The sequence below is a fragment of the Corylus avellana genome, chromosome 4 (genome assembly GCF_965113065.1).
Source record: "Corylus avellana chromosome 4, dhCorAvel1.hap1.2, whole genome shotgun sequence".
NCBI classification, from domain to species: domain Eukaryota; kingdom Viridiplantae; phylum Streptophyta; class Magnoliopsida; order Fagales; family Betulaceae; genus Corylus; species Corylus avellana.
This window is the reverse complement of record NC_142493.1, coordinates 22,540,073-22,564,849: the sequence shown is the minus strand read 5'-3', so window position 1 is coordinate 22,564,849 and position 24,777 is coordinate 22,540,073. Positions and strand designations below refer to the sequence as shown.

The window sequence follows — 24,777 nt, the reverse complement described above, 5'->3', positions numbered from 1 at the left end:
GATTATGAAAATATCTCACAATGTGCTATAGAATCATACAAGAGCGTTGTCCTTAAAGGTTGATTCGTGCCTCCCAGAGTGTATAACTCGGTGCGATCGGATCCTTTGACACGCAACCTCCCAAGATTATACTATAACGTCTATCTTCATTAAGGACGCACTTCCAATAACGAATAGTAATAGAATAACCCTTTGATCTTCTTGATAAAAAATAGCAAAGAGAAAATAGAATAGAATTCTATGCAATTAGTCTTATAAAATAGGACAAAACTCTTTTATAAAGAAAACTAGCTTAGAACCCGCGCCATGCGCGGGATTATTCATTATAATTTGATTTTAAAACTTTTTGATAAGTAAATGAATATAAAAAGATTAATTTGATTTTAAAACTTAAAACACATCTCCATTGTATTTTTTATTATAGGTCAAATCTATCATGCCTATTTCAATATACAAAAAAAAAAAAAAAAAAAACAAAAACAAAACAAAACAAAAAAAAAAAAAAACAAAACAAAACAAAATGTTATTCAACAGTATATTGTTGAACATAGTGACACAATTACACAAAAGTTTACATGAATATATAAATCACATAAAAATATACTATCATAAGAACCATATATAATTTTAGTTTTAATTCATATAAATTAAAACATATTAAAAAATTCTCATATGTGTAATTTAAAATCAGCTGGAATGAGTTAAAACATAAGACCCTTAAATCATAAGACCTATAAAACATATTAAAATATTTATTCTCATAGGAGTTGTTTTATTTCTTTCATCAAAGAAAGAGATAAAAAATCATAGAAGGAATATTGGAACACAAAAAAAACATAATGAACAACAAAGTCAATTAAATTTACAAAAGAACAATAAGAAATGTGAATGAAAAATAATATATAAATTATAACAGAAAATAAGGAAAAAGTAACCATAAACCCTATAACAATATATTGAGAATGGTAGCAAAATTGAGAGTAACCCTAAACCCAATAAGTTTTTGTGTAATACCTATTATATTTCAAAACAAATAAAACTCATAAAATTATGGACATTTAAAAAATAATACAAAGCAAAATAACAAATATTTAAAAAAAAAAAAAAAAAAAAAATTTATGGATACAAAAATGAAAAAATCTTTCACTCAATATTTAATGCAATCAAATAAATCATTTCAATCTTCTCTTAATCGAAAAAATAAATTAAAACAACCTAAATTCGTCCCCATATGTGTAGTTTAAAATGAAAAGCATAAAGAAAAAAAAAAAAAAAAAAAAAAAAAAGGCAAGAAACCATGAACAAATAAATCATTTCAATCTTCCCTTAATCAAAAAAATAAATTAAAACAACCTAAATTCGTCCCCATATGTGTAGTTTAAAATGAAAAGCATAAAGAAAAAAAAAAGAAAAAGAAAAAAAAGAAGGCAAGAAACCATGAATTTTGATTATCAAAGTATTAAAATAAAATTAGCATAAAATTTTAATATTTTTGGTGTAATACCTATTTTATTTTAATACAAATAAAACTCATAATTTTGAACATTCAAAAAAGCAAATGAAAAAAAAAAAAAAAAAGCTGAACAAAAAATTTCACAAAACAAAACGGAAACATATTCTACCTAATCTCTAATTTAAAACGGTTTTTGGTACAAAAATTTTTTTCAAGAAACAACCTAAAGATCATCAATTCACAATTGTTAAAAATTTATACATAAAAGCACAAAGACACATTCATCTCGAATATCTCATACCTTAAATCATAGTTCGGACTCACATATATTTTCATAAAACTGATCAAATAAACTTTCAATCTCATTGGAAGAAGAGGAAAACAGAGAGCATGCCTTAGAGAGAATGTTGTTTCCGTAGTTAGAGAGAAGGAAGAAACAGCATCAAATTGAACCGTTTCAATTTTTTTAACTGGTTCTGGTTCATACATATTGAACCAAAAAAACAAAATTTTGAACCTGCAAATCTTTTAATAAATTAATGATACAAAATAAAATAAATAAAATTTTGAGCATGCAAATCTTTTAATAAATTTCCGGTTCATACATACTGAACAAAAAATACAAAATTTTGAACCCACAAATCTTTTAATAAATTAATGATACAAAATAAAATAAATAAAATTTTGAACCTGCAAATCTTTTAATAAGTTAATATCGCAAATCTTTTAGTGTCATAAATCTTTTAATAAATTTCCAGTGAACAAAAAAAACAAAATTTTGAACCCACAAATCTTTTAATAAATTAATGATACAAAATAAGAGAAGGAAGAAACGGCGTCAAACTGAACCGTTTCAATTTTTTTAACTGGTTCCGGTTCATACATATTGAACTAAAAAAACAAAATTTTGAACCCGCAAATCTAAATTAATGATACAAAATAAAATAAATAAAATTTTGAGCCTGCAAATCTTTTAATAAATTAATGTCGCAAATCTTTTAATAAATTTCCGGTTCATACATACTGAACAAAAAATACAAAATTTTGAACCTGCAAATCTTTTAATAAGTTAATATCGCAAATCTTTTAATGTCATAAATCTTTTAATCAATTTCCGGTGAACAAAAAAAACAAAATTTTGAAGCCGCAAATCTTTTAATAAATTAATGATACAAAATAAAATAAATAAAATTTTGAACTTGCAAATCTTTTAATAAATTAATGTCGCAAATCTTTTAATGTCGCAAATCTTTTAATGAATTAATGATACAAAGTAAAACAACAATTAAAAAATATGGACACGACTAATCTTTTAATAAATTAATGATAAAAAATAAAATTTAAGATTTTTAATAAATATGGACACGTGTCGCAATTCTGATATGGACACGTGTCACATATATTTTCATAAAACTGATCAAATAAACTTTCAAATCTCATTGGAAGAAGAGGAAAACAGAGAGTATGCCTTAGAGAGAACGTTGTTTCCGTAGTTAGAGAGAAGGAAGAAACGGCGTCAAACTGAACCGTTTCAATTTTTTTAACTGGTTCCGGTTCATACATATTGAACAAAAAAAAACAAAATTTTGAACCCGCAAATCTTTTAATAAATTAATGATACAAAATAAAATAAATAAAATTTTGAGCCTGCAAATCTTTTAATAAATTAATGTCGCAAATCTTTTAATAAATTTCCGGTTCATACATACTGAACAAAAAATACAAAATTTTGAACCCGCAAATCTTTTAATAAATTAATGATACAAAATAAAATAAATAAAATTTTGAACCTGCAAATCTTTTAATAAGTTAATATCGCAAATCTTTTAATGTCATAAATCTTTTAATAAATTTCCGGTGAACAAAAAAAACAAAATTTTGAAACCGCAAATCTTTTAATAAATTAATGATACAAAATAAAATAAATAAAATTTTGAACCTGCAAATCTTTTAATAAATTAATGTCGCAAATCTTTTAATAAATTAATGATACAAAGTAAAACAACAATTAAAAAATATGGACACGACTAATCTTTTAATAAATTAATGATAAAAAAATAAAATTTAAGATTTTTAATAAATATGGACACGTGTCGCAATTCTGATATGGACACGTGTCACATATATTTTCATAAAACTGATCAAATAAACTTTCAAATCTCATTGGAAGAAGAGGAAAACAGAGAGTATGCCTTAGAGAGAACGTTGTTTCCGTAGTTAGAGAGAAGGAAGAAACGGTGTCAAACTGAACCGTTTCAATTTTTTTAACCGGTTCCGGGTCATACATATTGAACAAAAAAAACAAAATTTTGAACCCGCAAATCTTTTAATAAATTAATGATAAAAAATAAAATTTAAGATTTTTAATAAAAATGGACACGTGTCGCAATTCTGATATGGACACCTGTCACATATATTTTCATAAAACTGATCAAATAAACTTTCAAATCTCATTGGAAGAAGAGGAAAACAGAGAGTATGCCTTAGAGAGAACGTTGTTTCCGTAGTTAGAGAGAAGGAAGAAACGGCGTCAAACTGAACCGTTTCAATTTTTTTAACTGGTTCTCTTTCATACATATTGAACAAAAAAAACAAAATTTTGAACCCGCAAATCTTTTAATAAATTAATGATACAAAATAAAATAAATAAAATTTTGAGCCTGCAAATCTTTTAATAAATTCATGTCGCAAATCTTTTAATGTCGCAAATCTTTTAATAAATTTCCGGTTCATACATACTGAACAAAAAATACAAAATTTTGAACCCGCAAATCTTTTAATAAATTAATGATACAAAATAAAATAAATAAAATTTTGAACCTGCAAATCTTTTAATAAGTTAATATCGCAAATCTTTTAATGTCATAAATCTTTTAATAAATTTCCGGTGAACAAAAAAAAAATAATTTTTGATCCCGCAAATCTTTTAATAAATTAATGATACAAAATAAAATAAATAAAATTTTGAACCTGCAAATCTTTTAATAAATTAATGTCGCAAATCTTTTAATAAATTAATGATACAAAATAAAACAACAATTAAAAAATATGGACACGACTAATCTTTTAATAAATTAATGATAAAAAATAAAATTTAAGATTTTTAATAAATATGGACACGTGTCACAATTCTGATATGGACACATATCGCAATTCTAAGCACTTTCTATGTCAAAACTCGGCTTTTATATATATATATATGAATATATGACTAGTGATCTTCGCTTCATTAGGCGTGGTCCCAGCCGATTAAGCTATCTCTTGGGGACTTGTCTTTTTCGGAATTGATTGATATAAATAGAAAGTAAAAGCAGAAAAAATAAAAATAAAAATAGAAAAAAATATAGGGGACAAAAACAAAAAAGGAAGAATATAAGCACCGAAAATAAATATATAAAATGACAATACTAAAATAATGGAAAAGAAATCTTCTAGCAAGGAAAAAAAAAATAAAAAAAAAATAAAAGAACTGTAGTATAATTTTTCATTGAGAAACAACTATTGGAAACTCTCACTCTCCCTCCCTCTCTTCTTTTTCCTGAATTGAGTGTGAAATTTACAAAGGAACATTGAGATATAAATAGAAAGCAAGAGAAGAAAAGAGAAAAATAAATAGAGAGAAAGAGAGAATTTGGGAACCTTTTGTTTTCTCCATTAAGATATCAATTAAATACATTTCAAACAAAATCGAATTTGAAAACCTTTTAGTTTCTTCATTAAGACAATTAAATATATTATAAATAAAACCTATACGTTTTAATTGTCTCACATTGAGATATAAAGAGAAAGCAAGAAAAGATAAAAAGAAAAATAGAGAGAGAGAGAGAATTTGTGAACCTTTTATTTTCTTCATTAAGAAAATTAAATATATTACAAATAAAACCTATACATTTTAATAAAACCCCTAAAATGTATCACATTAATTAGATAAAGAGAGAGAAATAGAGAATTTGAAAACCTTTTGTTTTCTTCATTTAGTCAATTCAATGCATTACAAATAAAACCCCTATGTTTTAATTGTCTCACTAAAAGGCTAACATCTAAAATGCCACATGTCGCAATTTTACGCACTCTCTAAGCCAAAACTCGGCTTTTATATGAATATATATGATGAGTTTGCCTTTCTTTCTTTCTTGTTGCAAACTCACACTTCCATAGGATTGAGGATGCTTTCTTTCTTTATATAAGTAATGACCAAATGGTCATAATACCAAAAAACGGTAAAACATTTGTTAATAATCAAATGGTCAAACTACAATAAAACTTGTTAAAGACTAACCGTCAAAACGGTAAAAAATCAATTAAAACCAATTTTTATTTAATAACTCATAACCAAGTAATAAATACAAACGGTCATAAAATTTATATCTCATAACCGAGTAATAAATACAAACGGTCATAAAAATTATATCTCATAACCAAGTTATAAATACAAACAGTTATAAACCAAAATAGTTAAAGATAATTTTTATTTCTCATAAAAACTCGTGAAGATATTATCAAATGATAAAACATTTTCAAATGACTGAAAAATGAATGTTTGTAACAAATATTACAACAATCCCCCACATGTTACAAACATTAGAATAAAAGGAGATTGAAAGCATGCATCGATGTGGTACCCGAAAGTTTTAACTGCATCTAGGATAAATAAGTAGGAACTTAATGAATCGTGGTAAAGTTAAACTCTTTTAACCAAATCCACAAATTAAACAAACTTATCATCCACATAACTTTCTTAAAAAACAAAAAATTAAATCAAATCAAATAAACAAAAAGTCAAATCAAATCAAATAAAGAAAATTGGGTTGTTTTATAGCGGGTTGGCGCCTTATACAAGCCATGCGCCTCTGGGTTTCATGAGTACTCTAGAGACTTGCCAAAGTCTCATAGGAAGCGGCACCACCTCCACACTCACATACATGGCGTCCATCAAGAATGTGTGCAGAGAACATCACATCCCAACAAGTAGGGACTATAGACCCATTAAGAGTTTTAAACTCATCTTTACTCACTCTGCATCTTTTGTTATTACACCATAAAATGAATTTCATGAGCGCTCTAGAGACCTACCCAAGTCTCATAGGAGATAGCATCTCTACACTCATATAAGTGGTATCCATCAAGAGTGTGTGCAGGGAACACCCCATCCCAACAGGTAGGGACTATGGATCCATTAAGAGCTTTAAGCTCATCCTTAACCACTTTGCATCTTGTACTGTCTTACACCATAGGAATGGACTCATCACTAATCTTCTCAACAAGATAGTTAATAAACATAAATTGACAGTACCATACCTCATTTCACTTGCGACTTCGTTTCCCATTAAACCTCATTCATGGGATCTCCAATCACAGAGGTTGGGTATCAATCACAGTGTCATGATTTGGGTATCAGTCCTATCCCCCTTGATGCTTCTCTCACTAGCCTTCTTGCTAGTGGCATGGTCAAAGAATCTGTAGAATTATTTTATGACCTCACAAAGTCCATGGACATATACCGGTCTCAATAAGCTGCCTCACAATATTGTGCACTTTCTCATAATAAATTCTTTGCTCTTTGCTCAAGCTATGACAGCCTGTCAATCACAATGAAAACACAAGTGGAACTGAATTAGCATATAAAAACAAATTAATTTATCAATAGGCTCATCGGCTATTTATCTTCAGTTCCTGCCTTCTCCAAAGCAACTAACTTTGACTCCATAGTAAACATTGCTATACAAGTCTGCTTTGAGGACATTCAAGAGATAGCTCCTCCAACTAGAGTAAACACATAATAGCCATTTGGTAGGCTTTGCTCATCTGAATCAAAAATGCAGTTAGCATCACAATATCCTTTCAATATAGCAGGATAATCACAATATGACAAACCAAAATTAATTGTTCCCTTTAAAAATTTCAAAAATTTAGATATAGTATCACAATGACTCAATACCATGATTATGAGTATATCTACTCAATTTACTAACAATATATGGCATATACAGTTTGTCAAAACATCAAGCTTCCAATGATTTGTGCATATTTTTCTTGCAAAAACATCATCACCATGATTCTTAACCAAGTGTATTTTTAAATCATATGGTGTAGACATAGGTGGATAATAAGAGTGCTCAAATCTTTTAAGCTCTTTTCAATATAATATGTATGAGATAAAATAATGTAATCATTATCTCTAATAACTTTAATGTCTAAGATGACATTAAGTCTACCTATATCTTACATATCAAAATTAGATGTAAGAAATCTTTTAACTTCATGCACAACATCAATGTTAGTTCAAAAAATAAGCAAGTCGTCAACATATATAAACAAATAGTGACAAATTCATTATTGTAAAACTTGCTATGCATTTACCATTAATCAAATATACATTAGAAAACATCACATTGTCAAGCTTATTATGCCATTGTTTAGGAGCTTGCTTTTAATCCATATAGGGACTTGACTATTTTGCACACGTCATGTTCTTGACCTAGGATTACTAGTCCCTCGGGTAGCTCCATATAAATTTCTTTATCATTTAGAAAAATAATTTTGACATCCATTTGATGTATAACAAATTTATAAATAGAAGCAATAGCAAATAACATTTCAATAGATGCAATTTTAGTAACCATGAAATAAGTATCAAACAATCAACATTGTGCATTTACTTGTAAATCGATTTGGTCTTAGAAGGTAACTCAACGAGTTCCAAAGCATGGTTAGACATAATTTATTCCAATTCATTATTTATAGCTTCTAACCAAAAAATGCATAAAAAAGAGATTGAACTGCTTCACCATAATATATTGGATCATCATCAACAATATAAGCAATAAAATCTATACCGAGATTCATTTTCGTTCTAGCTCGCTTGTTTCTTCTCAATTCTTATACATCATCAACAATTTTATTAGAAGCACCAAAAAATCATGAAATATTTTTTCCTTTCTTTTTTCAAAGGAGCACATGCTCAACGATAATAACATTGTTTAGATTCAATAATATTATTGTAATATAAAACATCACTCTTGATAATAAGGAATCTATAGCATGAACTATTATATGCAAAACCAAAAAAATCACAATCATAGGTTTTAAAACCAGGTTTCCTCGTTTTAGGTTTGGGTAATATAATATTTGTCAAATACCGCCACACTTCGAGGTATTCTAAACAATGCTTATGAATATGACAAACAAAATAAAGGCTTCCCCCCACACTTTGGTAGATAGCCTAAAAATTGATAATCATACCATGCATAATTTATTCCAGTATTCTAATTCCTCTTCATTCTCTTGATGTAGCCAAGATTTACATGTATAAATTTATCATGCTAAATATTAATGGAATAAACCAAAAAATCACAAGAAAATACAATTTTTAATAATAGCGCACAAATGCTTTAAGAAATGACTTCTATGAGCTCATCTTTCTAAGTATGATATGTTATTTTCTCTTCTTTCTTTTCTATCAATTGACAATTTTCTAAAGCTGTTTTAAAAAATAGTAATCACCACTTGTGATTTTTAAACATGATTCTTATAAATTATATATATATGGATTGCATATTTCAAGTTCTATCAAGATTTTAAAAATAAAATATTTTTAACTAAAGCCCCAATAAATATACAAAGTATCAAGCTCAACCAAATGATAATAAACTATTATTGACTCATTTTAATAAATACGCCAATGATATCATTCTTATGATATGATAAAGTTATCATGTATCAAATGAACATCAATAATCACATATATTTTATTCTGAACCATCATATCAGAGAAATATGAAAGCTGAATGATATATATGAGGAATTACCAAATAACTTAAAGTGTTTATGCTAATCTAGCATGTCATAGCTAACATAAATGCTAGATACTATTTCTTCTTTGAAATAGATGAATCAATAGAAGCCACCACTTATCATATACAAAATTCATGTAATTATAAAAATTTTGCACCAGCTTTAATTCAATCAATGAGCACCTTCATAACTTGAATTTTTTTCATTTTAATAAATGAAATGTATATTATGTCTTAAAAAATAAGACCTATGAATCAGAGTTTAAAACTCACAGCGGAGCCAACAGCTTTACTCCAAGATCTTTTAAAATAGATTGTCGTCACTACATACCAACTAGGTGTCATGAGAACCAATCGACTCAATACGCACACCACATCTCTTCCTCTTACTATGTGCTTACCTGCAAAAATCTTTAGCAAAGTTGTATTCTCTGCACACATTTAGCAATGCCTATGTATTTTTTTTCATCACAATATGAATAACTACTCACTTCTGTTATTATTAATCATCATGGATGTTTTCCAACAAGCTTAGCACAATATAAAATGCTAAGTTCTAAAATATCATAAAAGACTCAACTTTTATTGCAAGATTCATGACCCAACAATAAAACATTATTTGACAATCAATAAATTGAATTCAAATAATTGAAAACTCTTACAATCAAAATATTTCATTTTCAATAACTACACATGAAATTAATTTTTTTTTTTCTAACAAATGAATACGAAATCTTTCCACTCAATATTTGATTTCATCTTTTTCATATGCGAATTGCATACCGCAAACTCTTATAGTATTTGACTTCTCATAAGTTTAAATACTATTGTTATGATACTAATCAAAATATTTGTGCAACCATCATACTCAACCTTTAAGATTGTTGGAAATAATTTTGGATGGTGCACAAATTCTCATTGATATAAAATCATTACAATCTAAAAATTAACAATAAAATAAATAAAATACAAGAGATGAAATGTAGAGTATGGAAAGATCTCACAATGTGCTATAGAATCACGCAAGAACGTTGTCCTTAAAGGTTGATTTGTACCTCCACTACAAAAATTTATTTTTTTAGTTACGGACAAGTAGTAACGTGTATATGGGGTTACCACGTTACTAAAGTATTGTAACGTGTTGTTTGTAACGTGTCTGGGGCGTAGTGAAATTGGACGTAACAAAATGAAATTTTGTAACGTGTCAGAAACAACACGTTACTATTTGGTAACGTTTAGTAAAATTACACGTTACTACTGGTTATAACGTGGTTAATGCCACGTTACTACGAGTAGTAACGTGGGAAATCTGCCACGTTACAACCAGTAGTAACGTGGCACATGCAGCCACGTTACCACTAGTAGTAACGTGGCACATGTGCCACGTTACTACTGGTTGTAACGTGGCAGATTTCCCACGTTACAACTGGTGGTAACGTGGCTGCATGTGCCACGTTACTACTGGTAGTAACGTGGCACATGCAGCCACGTTACCACTAGTAGTAACGTGGCATATGTGTCACGTTACAATCTTTTGTGACGTGGCATGTATGCCACGTCACTAAAATTTACAGGGAAGAAATTTTTTTTTTTTTTGTAATTTTTCTCCAGCATACATTTTTACTCTCCTGCATCCAACCAACCAAAAATCCAACCAACCAGCATACATTTCTACTCTCCTGCATCCAACCAACGACCCAACATCCAACATATATAACCCACATCCAACATCAATAATCAACCCATGCATAATCATAACTAACATCGTGTAACTAAGTAATAATAACTGTATACAAACAACTAACGTACAAATTTGTAATAAAAAGTAAAATACAATACAACTAACGTGATCAATACAACATCATAATACACAAATCATCGTGATCAATCATCTGCGCCGCATTAACTGCAAAAAGATAAAACGAATAATCAATTAGCTAATTAGTGAACATTTGTAACTTTAAACTCCTAATAAATAATTATCACATGCATATACAACCTCGACATACATATTAACTATGTATGCACAAACACATATTAATTATACAAAGCACAAACACATATTAACTGTACGAACAATACATGTTTATTCAATGAGACAACTTCAACAAATATGGTAACTATACAAAGCTTCATGCTCCATGCACATATATATCTATATATATATATATATATATATACTTACGGGGTGCCTGAACGACGGGTATAATGTATTGACAAACGAGACTTCTGACCAACCGGCGTCTGAAGTGTGGTGTCATTATGATCGTCCTCAGCTTCTACTCTTACGTCATCTATACATATTACGTTGCAATTGTGTTAAATGCGAACAAAGTTTATTTGACTCATAAGATAACTGTGTTAATCAAATAAAAACAATAAAAATATATTGTTACCTGATCTGCTATCAACTGAGGATCTCACAATCACTCGGGCTGGGGACTCCGCATCTTGCGGATTCCGGGTAGTCGTCACCTCCAAATCGGAGCCCATACGTCTCGACCCCTCAAGGCTGCGAATCCGGGCCTCATACGCTGCCATCTGAGCAGCCATCTGAGTAGCCATCTGAGCAGCCACCTGCTCAGCAACCCGTGCAGACACCGCCGCAGTCACCGAAGCAGTAATTTCCTCACTCTGCTGCGTCAGCCGCTCATCCATTTCGTGACGATGCTTCTCCCTCTCTGATTGCATGGCTCTTTCAAATTCTTCGCGCGATATCATCGGGCCGCCCCGGTTCTGCGACCGTGTTTGGGACGGTGTATAGTATGAGTAGCTAGTGCCAGGTGCGGGCAAGATATTCTTACTGACTCCACGGACACGACCCGCATACTCTGGCTTATTGTTGTGCGCCTGAGCATAAGCATCATCCGGTGTCCACCTAATTGTGCCTTGGGGCCCTTCTACCTGCTCCGCAGGGTCATTTGGCAATAACTCTTCCATCCGAGCCTATACATGAGCATTCACATTTACATACAATAAAATAAGACTCAATAAGTTAATACATAACAATAGATTCACGACAATAAGTTAATACACTTACGATTCTCTCTGCGGCCACCGGATTTGGACGGCTACCATCTGACTTTGTATGGGACTTGATATACGTGACCGCTCGTGTAGGAGTCTTGCCTGAACTAATAAACTGCAATAAATTGAAAGCATCAATTAAATATTTATGATATATACTACGCAATATATCACAAATATGTATAGTCATGGTAAGTAAGAGTAGTATAGTACCTCCTCATGTGCGACTCTTGCTAAGCTCTTCGAGCCTGTGTAATGCGGTATTTCATTCTGTTTGCGTATGTCTTTCATGTGCTGGCAATAAGCCTACGAATCCAATATGTAGACATAATTAATCGCTAAGCCATCAAAGAATAATTACAATTAACAAAAGTCAAATAGTTCGAAGTCATAACCTACTTGATAATCGGGAGTACACCATTTTCCCAACAATATTTCCACATCTCTTGGGTTGTACTTTGAAATGGTGTGAGCCATCCTTGCCGACACTGTCCCAGGAGTGTCGTCGCTCTGAATCATGAGCTTCTGCCTCAACTTGTGCCTCAAAAGCTTTTGCTTCTCCCCCATGTCTCTAAAAGCATCTTTTTTAATTGCCGCCATATCCGACCCAGGCATGATATAGAAGTAATTCTGCATCAATTAACGAGGCTCTAATTAAAGCGTTTGTTGTTTCACAAATTATTTAATTTTAGACTGGTACAAATCATAAAGTACAAACATCTAAACTACACTTACCATCAATGACTCAAATAAATCTTCCTTGCTTTGTTCTGGTACATGCTTCCAGGGGTCGGATAGCTTGATAAAAGTCCCGGTCTTGCACGTCTTCCCTATCATCCGTCTAAATTTTTTGCCGCTTTGTCCTACGGGCTGCCACGCGCCATTATACTCCATGACCACCCTTTTTCCATCAGGAATGTCCCACAACTTGTGTGAGTCTTTTACGATCAACACCTCAAAGTTACCCGCCCTATCTGCAATGATGAAGTATATATTAGCACACAAATGGTTAGACATACATTATTTGAATTTATGTACTAATTAACTATATGTACCATCATGCATAAATATGTACACATTTATGATTCGGAATATCATACATACATACCTATCGTGCGAACCTCGTCAATAGTCAATGCTGGCCAAGCAAGGTCATCATCATGCTCATCGTGCTGCTCACCTATCCCATCATCCATGTCTTCACCAGGCTGTGTCTCACTATTATCCATAGGTGCGCCGCTGTTTGGCTGCTGATCGAAAAAGCCATGCGGCAATGGGGGTGGCGGGGATGGCATACGCATGGAGGCGCCAGGCTCGTAAGGACTAGGCTCATATCGATACCCAAACTGTGTAAGGCCTGTCGGGCCTCTTGCCTCCGCGAGTATTTGGGATATCTCAGCTAGCTGAGATGTGGAGACTAGGGTACAGGCATGATCGTCTCTGGCATGTAACTGCTCGTCTACATTATCCGGAAGTATAGGTCGATACCCTGATTGCTGCTGCATAAGCATAACAACTTCCTGTGCCTCACTATCTGTCAGGACATGGTGTGATCTCGATGTAGAAGCGGCTCCCCGCCGTCCTCTTGACTTCCCCCGAGTACTCATAGGACCTTGTGAAATACAGCACGCACCCAATTAGTTATGTGTATAGTGTGAAAAATATTCATTGCATATATGACGCAAAAATTAATAAATGAACAAATTAATAAGTAACAACAAATCAATAAATGTAAAATATTTATTTCATATGAAATGCCATACGCCTCGATTGGTGCAAAGCCGGGTCGGACATATTGGATGTCATCGTGCGGATCGTACAACTGATTATTGTTTAAAGTGAGTGGCTCACTCTCGATCTCGTGATAGTTGGCATGAGGATCATCAGGCGTTTGACCCTGACCAACGTCGTATATGTTTCTAGGTTTCGTCCTCACCGCGCAAGCCCAATCTGGATTCCTTTCATCTCCGACGTAAAAAACTTGTTCCACTTGGGAAACTAGTACATACGGCTCATCACTAATCAGGTCCCCCTTATGGACAAGGTTTTTGAAGTTGACAAGCGTTATGCCATACTCGTCCACCCTGTATCCCCTGTCCCTTGTGGTGTCCGCCCAGTCACACTTGAACACAACATATTTTGTCCTGTCGTAATACTCCACTTCAAGTATTTGAGTTACTTTCCCGTAGTATGTTTCGCCATCAACAGTCGGCACGCACACGCCACTATTCTGAGACCTTTTTCCCACATCATGTGCGACAGTTCGAAAGAACTTGCCGTTTACCACATATCTATTATATTGGACTGCTGAGACCATCGGACCTCTACAATGCATTACTAGTTTGGCACCCATATCCTTCCGAAGTCGATCGTCCGAACTATCGACCTACGAGTCATATACAATAATGATGAAGTTTTGTTAGTGCATTGATGAAACATTATGAAATTTATAAGGGGTGACATTAGTCTTACGTAGTCACGGTACCAATCGCAGAATTGCTCAAAATGTAGGGTTTCCAAATGATCATCCGTAATCGTTCGCCCCCTATTTGCACTTTGTCTTATCGAATCCTTATGTAGCCTACATTTTGAAATAAAATCAATTAAATTTAATTCACAACTAACGTTGTTGCATGATATGAGCATGCATATATTCATTACACAATACTAACGTCCGCAATTGGAGGAAGTCATCTGAGTTAAATAGGATGTAACGGTGAATCTGTGTCAACGTGAGACGGTTGAGAACGACTCGGGTTCCAGCTCCTTTAGGCCCATCCGGGTTTCGTTGCGGCCTATTGTGGAATGTCGGTGCGTTCTCTAAATACATCGAACAAAATGCCACCAACTCAGTTGCTATGTAGCCCTCCGCAATGCAACCCTCAGGAGCCGCTTTATTTCGCACACTTGATTTGACCACCCCGAAGCTCCTACATATCAAAACTAACTAATTATTACATCTAATCATTGTTTTAAAATAAATAAATGGCAACAAAATTTTAGTTTTAATTTTTTTCAGTAAATGTTACCTCTCTGCCGGATACATCCACCTATACTGTACCGGTCCACCGAGACGGCATTCACGGGCAAGGTGCACCACAACATGAACCATACTTGTGAAAAAACTGGGGGGGAATATCTGTTCCATCTTGCACATAGTCGTATACATCCCATCCTCAAGTCGGGTCAGATCCTCTTGGGTCAACGCAGTTGAACATATGCCCCTGAAGAATGCAAAAATTTCAACTAGCGGTCTAACTACGTTACCGGGCAGTGATCCACGCAATGCAATTGGGAGAAGCTGTTGCATCAATACATGATTGTCATGACTCTTTAAACCCGAGATCGTCCGGTCCTTAAGTTTTACACATCGGGAAATGTTCGAGGCATATCCGTCTGGCACCCTTATATTTCGAAGCACTTTTAGGAAACTAGCTTTATCCTCTTTAGACATTGTGTGGCAAGCATGAGGCATATAGATTCTTCCATCATCATTTGTGAAAGGATGCAGTGCTTGTCTCAAATCCATTTCTTGCAAGTCTTTTCGTGCTTGAAGGTTGTCCTTCGTTTTTCCCTTAATGTCTAGAATTGTGCCAAGTATATTGTCCATCACATTTTTCTCTATGTGCATGACATCAAGGTTATGCCGCAATAAATTATCCTTCCAGTACGGCAAACGAAAGAAAATACTTTTTTTCTTCCACAAGATATTATCAGTTCTCTTTCTCTTTGCATGTGAAGTATCAATATTAACTGACTTACCGGCGCTCTCATCCCCAAATGCTATCCCTTCTAACTGTTTTAGGATTTCATCTCCATCTGGAACATCAGGGGCACATTCAAGTTCTCGGTTACCGTCAAATGTATTTTTTTTTCGCCTCCACGGATGATCCATGGGCAGGTATCGCCGATGCCCCATAAAGCAAAACTTATGTCCGTGTTTTAACCGTCTAGACCTTGTTGCATGCATACAGCAAGGGCATGCCTTTCCACCCCTTGTAGGCCACCCAGACAAGTCCGCGTATGCCGGAAAGTCATTAATTGTCCACATCAACTGCGCTCGGAGCATGAAATTCTTTTTCAATGAGACATCAAATGTTCGTACCCCCACACTCCATAGTTGCTGCAATTCCTCAATTAACGGTTGCATGTACACATCTATATCCATTCCAGGTGAACTTGGACCTGGAATAATCAAGGATAATATGAAAGACGTTTGTTTCATGCACATCCAAGGAGGCAGGTTGTACGGTACAAGCATTACAGGCCAAGTACTGTGAGATGTGGTCATGTTCCCAAAAGGATTAAATCCATCTGAGGTTAGGCCAAGTCTTACATTCCTACTGTCTGATGAGAAGTCCGGATACAAATTGTCGAATGACTTCCATGCTTCGCCATCGGCAGGATGCCTCAAAACGCCGTCCTTAGTGCGGCCTTCTGCATGCCACCTCATATAGGGTGCAGTATGCTCTGACATAAAAAGCCTCTGTAGTCGTGGTATGATGGGAAACCACCGCAAAACCTTGACTAGACGTCTCTTACTCGACGTTATGGGGTGGCCATCCTCGTCGAAATTAATTTCGTCCTTCCACTTAGATTCTCCACATTTAACACATGAATCTAAATCGTTATTGCCCTTCCAGAACAACATACAATTATTGCGACAAGCTGGAATCTTCTCATACCCGAGTCCCATGTCCCTAAGAAACCGTTTCGCCTCATATGTATTAACTGGCAAGGCTCCATCATCTACAGGAACCAACTGATTGATTAGATCGAGGAAACACGAGAATATCGTATTACTAACTCCACCCATGCACTTCAAATTGTACAGATGTACAGTAGCACTCAGCTTGCTATGTTTGGTCTTATCATGAAGCGGTTTGTCTGCCTTTTTAAGCAATTCCTCGTACTTTCGTACGTCACCTCCATCGGCTTCGTCATCCACAATGTCTTCTTCCTCTCCATGCACCTCAACCCGAGGCTCCCTATCGTCAACTCTAACTTCGTGCATGCCGAATGCATCACGCAACATGGCATGCATATTGCCACCCTGTTCAGAACTTGCACCCGCAGCTATTGCCGGATGTGATGAATTCGAGCCATCTACGGGAGCTCGAACAGGCCTCTCGCCATGATAAATCCAGAATGTGTATTGGGGCCACATTCCTTTCCCTCCTGTCAAGTGGTCGTATACCAAACATGGGGGGTGTCTCCTATTACAGCGACACGTCTTACAGGGGCACAAAATAAGTTTGTCGGGAGTGTCACAGTTCCTAACTGCGAATTCTACAAACGCTCTACATCCTTCTCTGTATTCCGTCGTACCCCTTGATTTCTTCATCCAACTCTTGTCCATATCGTTACTACGTACATTAGAAACATAAATATATAAGAATTAAGCTAAACGTAAGCATAAATGCATAACTATGGCCCATTGGAACCCTAACAGTGAATAAGTAAATTGTTGTTAACTACTTTATTGTTATTCTTTTATTTCATTCTGATTTGTTGTTTTTTCTACTAAAAGTTTACATGACTTGAAGTAATGCGGTATTTCAAACCCTAAACCACATTATAATACAAAATTATATACCATTGTCATGGGTACCGTACTGGAAAAGAATTTCTACGTTCGTTGTTTATTTAATAACATGTACTCTAATATAAAGTTGCAAAACCTAAACCAACTTATATTAAACAACTCAATAAAAGATTGTAATTTGTTACGAGGCCCTAAATAAAACAAATTTAAGTTATGTTTTTGTCTCACTTTATTGAAAAAAATAAAGTTACGTAATTTTAATTTCATATGGGGACCCTAAATAAAATTCATGTAACTAGTTGCCGAGGTAGTTTTTTTTTTTTAAAAAAAAAAAAATTATTTGATAGAATTATGTATTTTTTATTATGTATTTTTGTAATCATTTATATAAATGATTTATATAATCTATTTTCTATATTTTATGTCACATATAAGTGATCATTTATATAATATATAGGTTTGTAAAACATACACAATGTAAAAACATTTAATTAGCTAATTTCAAACTATCTAACTAAAGACCTACGTGTCTATAAATATTTTGCATGCATGCCCATATTAAACAATATTACATTTCTACGTACGTACAAACATAGGACACTAAAACTAATCTATTTCAACCAAATTAATAAGTTGACTAGCTAACAAAAAAAAGCATTAACATACACATATACAATATTTCTATACACCCATACATTACAATAATGAATTTTTCCATTCCCTTAATTAATTACTGCAGAGAAAAATATTCTAAACTACACATCAATATATATATACTACTTAAAATATATATATATACCTGATGATGGGCGAAAAACAAGTGAGAGATGAGTTGGCGGCCGGAGCGGAGTTCGCCGGCGGAGAGAGCTAGAAGACGGTGGCGTGAGGTGATGAGTGGCTGCCGGCTACAAATCCGAGGAAGCTAGAAGCAAGGTCGAAAATGTGAGAGAAATATTCAGGAGAAGGTGGCTGGAAAATGTGAGAAGAAGAAAGAGGAGGAAGCTGCGCAGAGAAGGAGAAGGAGAGAAGAAGAAAAAAACCAGAGAAAAGAAGAACAAAACCAGAGAAGGAGAAGAAGAAAGAGGGGCGCGCAGGGAAAAAAGAAAAAAAAATTGAAACAGCTGCAGGCCAGATCGAAGCGCATGGTCCCGATGAAACAATGGTAACGTGTCACATAGACACGTTACCAAATGGTAACGTGCCACATAAGCACGTTACCAAATTGTAACGTGCCTATGTGGCACGTTACTAAAATTATATATATATATATTAATAATAGATATATATATATATATACATATATAATTAATTGATTTAAATATATGATATTAAGTTGATATAATTAAGCTTAATATATATATATTATAACTCTTAATATATATTTTATATATATATATATATATATATATATAATTAATTGATTTAAATATATGATATTAAGTTGATATAATTAAGCTTAATATATATATATTATAACTCTTAATATATATTATATATATATATATATATATATATATATATATATATATATATATAATTAATTGATATAAATATATGATATTAAGTTGATAATTAAGCTTAATATATATATATTATAACTCTTAATATATATTATATATATATATATAATTAATTGATATAAATATATGATATTAAGTTGATAATTAAGCTTAATATATATATATATATTATAACTCTTAATATATATATATATATATATATATATATATATATATATATATATATATATATAATTATTTGATATAAACCTGTAATTTATATTAATATATATACTTGCAAATTACTAATCAAGCTTAATATATAATCATAGTTCTTGATATATTTAAACATCATATTACATAATACTTGCAATTATGAAATTAAACTAAATTTATTTTAAGTTAATTAATTGATAATTATCAACTTGATTACACATAATCAAATTGATATATATATATATTTTCACCATGCTTAATTAAGGGATTGATATACATTTGCCAATTCCTTAATTTGGTTAATTAATTGATAGGGTTAATCTTATCAATTACTGCATATCCTATGAAATAAAGCATAGTGTTAATATTATAGAACTGATAGCGTCTACCATGCTTGACACATAAGAAGTAGTAATGATGCATTTAGTGTTGTAAAACACAACCACTAATGCATATTCTGTTGTAGAGGCATATCTTAGCTATATATTTTTTAAGTTTTGATCTTTCTCTGGGGACTCACAATATTAATATTTAGCATGAGATCTTTCTAGGGCAATTATCACAAAGTTGTAAGCCCCAATATTTTTTTAATCAAAATTATTATTAATATTTTTTTTTGTAATTTTTTGGACAAATTATTATTAATATTTATCTTGGTAAATAAATAATTTTTTTATCAAGATAACGTGGTAAAATTATTTTTTGGACAAATTGTAATTATTTTTTGGACAAATAATTACAATTACAAATATAGAAATTATTTTTGGACAAATTGTAACGTGGCATTTTACCACGTTACCATATTGTAACGTGGCAAAATGCCACGTTACCATATTGTAACGTGGTAAAATACCACGTTACAATATGGTAACGTGGTAAAATGCCACGTTAGCATATGGTAACGTGGCATTTTACCACGTTACAATATGGTAACGTGGCATTTTGCCACGTTACTATTATGGTAACGTGCTATTTTTGCACGTCACTATATTGTAACGTGTAAAAAATACCACGTTACTAGAAATTATGGTAACGTGTTATCTTTTAACACGTTACAATATAGTGACGTGGCACCATTCGTATGAACAGTTGCCACGTCACTACACCCTAATATTTTTGTAGTGCTCCCGGAGTGTATAACTCAGTGCGATCGGATCCTTTGACATGTAACCTCACAGGATTAGACTATAGCGTCTATCTTCATTAAAGACGCACTTCCAGTAACGAAGAGTAATAGAACAACCCTTTGATCTTCTTGTTAAAGAACGGTAAAGAGAAAATAGAAATTGAATAGAATAGAATTCTATGTAATTAGTCTTCTAAAATAGGACTAAACTCTTTTATAAAGAAAATGAGTTTGCCTTTCTTTCTTTCTTGTTGCAAACTCACACTTCCATAGAATTGGAGATGTTTTCTTTCTTTATATAAGTAATGACCAAATGGTCATAATACCACAAAACGGTAAAACATTTGTTAATAATCAAATGGTCAAACTACAATAAAACTTGTTAAAGACTAACGGTCAAAACAGTAAAAAATCAATTAAAACCAATTTTTATTTAATAACTCATAACTAAGTAATAAATACAAACGGTCATAAAATTTATATCTCATAACCGAGTAATAAATACAAATGGTCATAAAAATTATATCTCATAACCAAGTAATAAATACAAACGGTTATAAACCAAAACGGTTAAAGATGATTTTTATTTCTCATAAAAACTCATGAAGATATTATCAAATGATAAAACATTTTCAAATGACTGAAAAATGAATATTTGTAACAAATATTACAACACATGGTAACTAATATATCAATTTGGCATATAAATATACTTTTTGTGATACATATATTATGGTAAAATTTCTTTTTTTGATTGTATTTATCATATTATAATAAAAATATAATATATAATGAAAAAAAATTATTTTATTATTTTATTGACGTCCATGGTAGAATGAACTCCCGCAGCCGCTTGTAGCTTAGTAGCGTTAATTGATGACATTATCCTATATGACGCTATTCCATTTGACTGAAATTCATGAATCAACCGGCCAGTCAACAAAGGTTGCAGTTTCCAAGCTATCAATGGTCCCTAACTGATGGATTTGATTACACTTTTGGAGCAAATTTTAGGCATATATCAACTTACATATTAACAATACAAATTATATCCATAAATTTCCAACGGTCTACTACTATTTATTAATATATCTCTTTATATTTCTTCTTTAATATATTATAAATTTCTAGAGCAAGAATGCGAGAGAATTAGAGAAAGGTTAAAAAGTCGGTCAGCAATAGCTACTCGAATGACGGCTGCAAACGTTGTGGCGATGCATGTAGAATGACGTGTACAAATGTGTGCACGTGGACCAATTAGTAGCGATTTTGGTTATTCTAGAAGTATTTAGAAACGGAATAGACAGTTAGGCATGCCATGTTTAAGACTTTGTTTAAGCATAACCTACCTACTCCATATATTGACATTTTCAACATCTTAATGTGCGGTTAAAAATGAGTGATATTTAAAAATCTATTTCATAAATAATTTAACTACAAGTTCTTTATATCTTAATATAGCAGTTCATAATACTCTCCGCAGAAAAAATTACTCAAATAAGCCTTATTTATATTAGTCGTCTTAAAAATTATTGAGTTCTAGTAGAATTGAATCAGGCATATATATAACAATTCACGTAACACTTATCATATCATAGAAGTTACTTCAATTTTTTATTTTTTATTTTTATTTTTTTTTCACATATATTGTATCATATGGCACTCAATTATGCCCGAATTGTGTTTTTAGACAGCTTCTGAGAAATACAAGAGGAGCTGAAAATTCTCATATTTAAAAAACTTTAAAAGCTACAACCTACCAAACTTAATAACGACTACTCCATAGTTTTCTAAATTTTGGGCATAGTTTTCAAATATTTCCCCCAACCACACAAAGCAAAAAAAAAAAAAATTAAAATACTACAAATTTACAATTCAAACAATTGTGATGTCACTTGCAGCACATCAAACATGGATGGTTGAAGGGCAAATTCAGAATATATATATATATATATATATATATATATATATATATATCACCAATAATTTTATTATTATTTTCAATTCAATGATAATTTTAAAAAACATTAGGGACTAGGGTTGAGATCTCCTGCAATTTTGAAGAATTACATGGCCTACAATTTGTTTGTTTTTAACTGTTTGTTTGTAATAATCGGCTGAAAACGAGCAACATAAGAAAGAGCTAACAAAAATAAAATGTCCCTCAATCATAGTTATTTTGGGAGCGGCCCAACAGCCCCAAAATCACATTTTGTAAGTAATTTACCGCTCCCAATTAAAAAAGTTGAAAATGTTCGGCCACCTTCAACTTTTTTAGAAGGCGATCGAACCACTCTCAAAGTGTTTTGAGATGGTGGAGTTAACTTTTCTAATTTCTTTTTTCTCTCTCTTTCTTTTATCTATTTTGGATTTTTGGCTTCATTATTTTAGAAGATTCGTCATCTATTTAGACTATTTATATCATATTGGACAACATTCATGATCTAATTCAGCAGATTTCCATGTAAGCCACATGGAGACCATTTTCTTGGTTTCTCCCAATTTCGTTATGTATTGGTTTTTACCTGATTCTTTCTATCTTTTTTTTTTTTAAAAAAAAAAAAAAAATTATTCTAATTCTACTCACATGGAAAGATGTTTCAAAAATTATTTCTAGACGGATTCGCCATTTTAATTAGTTGGCCCAAAAGTGATTATAGATCACCAACTTAAGAACTTGATTTGATTGCACCACATGGATTTACATGTTCCAATTTGACTGTAAAAATGGGGAATATTATCCTCACCGGCCAGGCCCTTTGGAATCACTTCGTGACATTTATTCACTCCACTTTAAGTAAAGGGGATTCGTCTTTATTTTACTGTTCAAATTTTATTAAATTTTATTTTATTACATTTAACCATATAAAAAATGTGTGTAGGTTTGCATATTATACAAACTTTAATCTTACAATTCATTAGGGTGTTGCATTTTTGTTGTTTTACTTTTAATTAAGAGTACTAATTAAAGATGAATCTTACATTTTTATCAAATATTTTTCTTACAATATTGATGTGACAATATTCCCAACCAACCCTTATATCAATCATGATTTAAAAAAAAAAAAAAAAAAAATTAGAAAAACGCTATGTATACTTCTAAGTACTTACTCTCTAATATGATAAGAAAAATCCTCATTGAATGTTAACTTAATGATTAAGTTATCAAATTTATCTCTTCTAATAAGATAATTGATGATTTAACATGATATCAGAACCAAAGGTCATGAGTTCGAACATTGACTCCGTCAAATGACCCCCAATTTAAATTAAATATTTCACGTGCTAGGTCTCACCTATTAAAAGAGAGTTTGAGCCTACACGTGAGGGAAAGTGTTAACTTAATGATTAAGTGATTAAATTTATCTCTTCTTAGAAATTTAAGTTTTTTAGATAAGTGGTAATTTAACATTGACCATTGACATATCAAATACATATTAACCCGTTTAAAATTCAGTGATGATTTTCGCTATCATATCAATAAGTAAACACTTGCAAATAAGTACTTACAAGTTCATGCACCATTTCTCAAAATCTAAAGAATGATTAAGGTATCATATCAGCATTATAAAATATGATAAATGCTTCTTTGCATTATAACATCCATTTTCCCGTATTTTTTCATTGATTTAGTATATTTTTTCGCTGATTAGTACGCTCCATTTATTATTGGTGTCTTTTGTTTTTCTTTTTCCTTTTGATTAAGGATAAATAAAACATGTTTACTTAACATAGATGTACATAAAATGAACATCATATTATATATATATATATATATATATATATATCGAATAAAAACATGATATATAACATATTTTTCGACAAATAAAGATGCGTAAGAAGAATGGGTCAATGAGTACAGCACAAACAAACAATCTAGTTAGGCCACAACGGTCGGTGACGATAGATATATTGTGATTCCATCGTGTCTGCTTTTCCTTCGGCTCTGGTTGCCTTTCGCTTTGACTTGGAGCCACTTGGCTCCTTTCAAACGACCATAATTGCTATTTCTGAAGAAAACGACAATGGCGGCCAATAATATCACCACCATACGCATATATGCAGGTGATTGTTGTGGAGAGGATAAAAAAGTAATAATCAAATTTTCAATTTTTCTT

The 24,777-nt window shown here is 31.9% G+C and overlaps 2 protein-coding genes across 2 annotated transcripts; both read right to left on the bottom strand.

Annotated features, from left to right (window-relative positions):
- Nucleotides 1–11,097: 11,097 nt before the first annotated feature.
- On the bottom strand, nucleotides 11,098–13,110 carry LOC132169072 (uncharacterized). Its single transcript, XM_088515650.1, has 7 exons — nucleotides 13,009–13,110; nucleotides 12,673–12,903; nucleotides 12,487–12,579; nucleotides 12,287–12,388; nucleotides 11,643–12,192; nucleotides 11,432–11,540; nucleotides 11,098–11,152 (listed from the first exon to the last, which is right to left on the bottom strand). The coding sequence occupies exons 1-7, from the start codon at nucleotides 13,108–13,110 to the stop codon at nucleotides 11,149–11,151; spliced, it is 1,191 nt and encodes a 396-aa protein (XP_088371776.1). The 3' UTR covers nucleotides 11,098–11,148.
- Nucleotides 13,111–13,367: 257 nt separating this feature from the next.
- LOC148586466 (uncharacterized) lies at nucleotides 13,368–17,632 on the bottom strand. Its single transcript, XM_088515649.1, has 6 exons — nucleotides 17,195–17,632; nucleotides 15,303–17,092; nucleotides 14,946–15,203; nucleotides 14,746–14,854; nucleotides 14,344–14,659; nucleotides 13,368–13,885 (listed from the first exon to the last, which is right to left on the bottom strand). Exons 1-6 carry the CDS (start codon nucleotides 17,630–17,632, stop codon nucleotides 13,368–13,370), a joined length of 3,429 nt encoding a protein of 1,142 aa, XP_088371775.1.
- Between the last annotated feature and the right edge of the window lie 7,145 nt (nucleotides 17,633–24,777).

Excerpts from the sequence above, each read along its gene's own strand:
- LOC148586466 (XM_088515649.1), bottom strand. The coding sequence starts at position 17,632 with ATGGACAAGAGTTGGATGAAGAAATCAAGGGGTACGACGGAATACAGA. Across the intron at positions 14,660-14,745 it reads GCGATTGGTACCGTGACTAC|GTCGATAGTTCGGACGATCG; the intron begins GTAAGACTAATG and ends TATGACTCGTAG. Across the intron at positions 13,886-14,343 it reads ATACAGGGTGGACGAGTATG|GTCCTATGAGTACTCGGGGG; the intron begins GCATAACGCTTG and ends GTATTTCACAAG.
- LOC132169072 (XM_088515650.1), bottom strand. The coding sequence starts at position 13,110 with ATGATAGGGAAGACGTGCAAGACCGGGACTTTTATCAAGCTATCCGAC. Across the intron at positions 12,389-12,486 it reads CAAGAGTCGCACATGAGGAG|TTTATTAGTTCAGGCAAGAC; the intron begins GTACTATACTAC and ends AATTTATTGCAG. Across the intron at positions 11,541-11,642 it reads CTCAGTTGATAGCAGATCAG|ATGACGTAAGAGTAGAAGCT; the intron begins GTAACAATATAT and ends TAATATGTATAG.